This window comes from Argentina silus (genome assembly GCF_951799395.1).
Source record: "Argentina silus genome assembly, contig: scaffold_168, whole genome shotgun sequence".
NCBI lineage: Eukaryota > Metazoa > Chordata > Actinopteri > Argentiniformes > Argentinidae > Argentina > Argentina silus.
In genome coordinates this window covers 25,378-27,877 of record NW_028152403.1, presented here as the reverse complement: position 1 = coordinate 27,877, position 2,500 = coordinate 25,378, and the positions used below count along the sequence as shown (strand labels likewise).

The 2,500-nt window shown below is 45.3% G+C and overlaps 1 protein-coding gene across 1 annotated transcript in view; it reads left to right on the top strand.

Annotated features, from left to right (window-relative positions):
- Positions 1-2,500, top strand: part of jakmip2 (janus kinase and microtubule interacting protein 2) — a gene marked incomplete at its 3' end in the record, with an annotated part of 33,812 nt that overhangs the window by 26,043 nt on the left and 5,269 nt on the right. The window contains exons 7-8 of the mRNA XM_083698111.1: positions 1-56; positions 554-691. The exon at positions 1-56 is cut by the window's left edge and continues 91 nt beyond it. Coding sequence (XP_083554237.1) covers positions 1-56; positions 554-691 — 194 coding nt within the window. The remainder of the gene's footprint in view (positions 57-553; positions 692-2,500) is intronic.

The window sequence follows — 2,500 nt, the reverse complement described above, 5'->3', positions numbered from 1 at the left end:
CTCTGCAGAGGCAGGAGGACAAGATGAAGGGCCTGGCCAAGGACAACCTGGACATGGTGACTCACACACACACACACACACACACACACACACACACTCACACACATACCAGGTACACACACACACACACACACACACACACACACACTCGCACACTCGCACACACGCACGCACGCACGCACGCACGCACTCACACACACACACACACCACACACACACACACACACACACACACACACACCACACACACACACACACACAGTCACAACGAATAGAATGATAACAGAGCATATATCAGGCCAATGTGCTCCACTCACAAACGCCTCTGTGTGTGTGTGTGTGAATGTGTGTGTGTGTGTGTGTGTGTGTGAATGTGTGTGTGTGTGTGTGTCTGTGTGTGTATGTGTGAATGTGTGTGTGTGTGTGTGTGTGTGTGTGTGTGTGTGTGTGTGTGTGAGTGTGTGTGTGTGTGTGTGTGTGTGTGTGTGTGTGTGTACCTGGTATGTGTGTGTGTGTGTGTGTGTGTGTGTGTGGTGTGTGTGTGTGTGTGTAGAAGGAGAAGATGAGCTGTCCTCCCCTGAAGAAGCTTCGCTCCCTGAATGATCTGGACCAGGCTCAGGAGGAGCAGGAGGTCGAGTTCCTGAAGCTGCAGGTCCTGGAACAGCAGAGCATGATCGATGATCTGACCAGGGTGGGTCTCTACACACACACACACACACACACACACACACACACACACATACCAGGTACACACACACACACACACACACACACACACACACACACACAATGAAGAACAACATCAAACAGCCTGCCTTCGATTTCGATTTCTTCTCGAGAAGAGTCTAATAATGAGTGAGAACCATAATAATAACTAGAAAAATAAGTTCCAGAAGAATCTTTGCGGGCTTGCACAGTCTTATTTTGGTTGTGGAAATAGAATAGTTTAAATAGATAGTTTAAGTAGAATAGTTTAAATAGATAGTTTAAGTAGAATAGTTTAAATACATAGTTTAGATGGACAGATGGATAAAAGAGTCAGAGTCTATAGGCAGATAGATGAGAGGATAGATTGCTGAAGCAAGCCCACTAATAAGCATGACTGATAACTATAGTTGGCTTGCTAGTTAGCGAGCTATATTTCGAGATTGAAGATCGGATTGGATTGAAGAATGGCTTCCTATCTAGTTAGTCTGGTAACCCTAACCCTAACCCTAACCCTAACCCTAACCCTATCTAGTTAGTCTGGTAACCCTAACCCTAACCCTAACCCTAACCCTAACCCTAACCCTATCTAGTTAGTCTGGTAACCCTAACCCTAACCCTAACCCTAACCCTATCTAGTTAGTCTGGTAACCCTAATCCTAACCCTAACCCTAACCCTAACCCTATCTAGTTAGTCTGGTAACCCTAACCCTAACCCTATCTAGTTAGTCTGGTAACCCTAACCCTAACCCTATCTAGTTAGTCTGGTAACCCTAACCCTAACCCTAACCCTAACCCTATCTAGTTAGTCTGGTAACCCTAACCCTAACCCTAACCCTATCTAGTTAGTCTGGTAACCCTAACCCTAACCCTAACCCTAACCCTAACCCTAACCCTATCTAGTTAGTCTGGTAACCCTAACCCTAACCCTAACCCTATCTAGTTAGTCTGGTAACCCTAACCCTAACCCTAACCCTATCTAGTTAGTCTGGTAACCCTAACCCTAACCCTAACCCTAACCCTATCTAGTTAGTCTGGTAACCCTAACCCTAACCCTATCTAGTTAGTCTGGTAACCCTAACCCTAACCCTAACCCTATCTAGTTAGTCTGGTAACCCTAACCCTAACCCTAACCCTATCTAGTTAGTCTGGTAACCCTAACCCTAACCCTAACCCTATCTAGTTAGTCTGGTAACCCTAACCCTAACCCTATCTAGTTAGTCTGGTAACCCTAACCCTAACCCTAACCCTATCTAGTTAGTCTGGTAACCCTAACCCTAACCCTATCTAGTTAGTCTGGTAACCCTAACCCTAACCCTAACCCTATCTAGTTAGTCTGGTAACCCTAACCCTAACCCTATCTAGTTAGTCTGGTAACCCTAACCCTAACCCTAACCCTATCTAGTTAGTCTGGTAACCCTAACCCTAACCCTAACCCTATCTAGTTAGTCTGGTAACCCTAACCCTAACCCTAACCCTATCTAGTTAGTCTGGTAACCCTAACCCTAACCCTAACCCTATCTAGTTAGTCTGGTAACCCTAACCCTAACCCTAACCCTAACTCTATCTAGTTAGTCTGGTAACCCTAACCCTAACCCTAACCCTAACCCTAACCCTAACCCTAACCCTATCTAGTTAGTCTGGTAACCCTAACCCTAACCCTAACCCTATCTAGTTAGTCTGGTAACCCTAACCCTAACCCTAACCCTATCTAGTTAGTCTGGTAACCCTAACCCTAACCCTAACCCTAACCCTAAATGCCATAAATGTAAATGTAGTTCCTAGAATAAAGGAG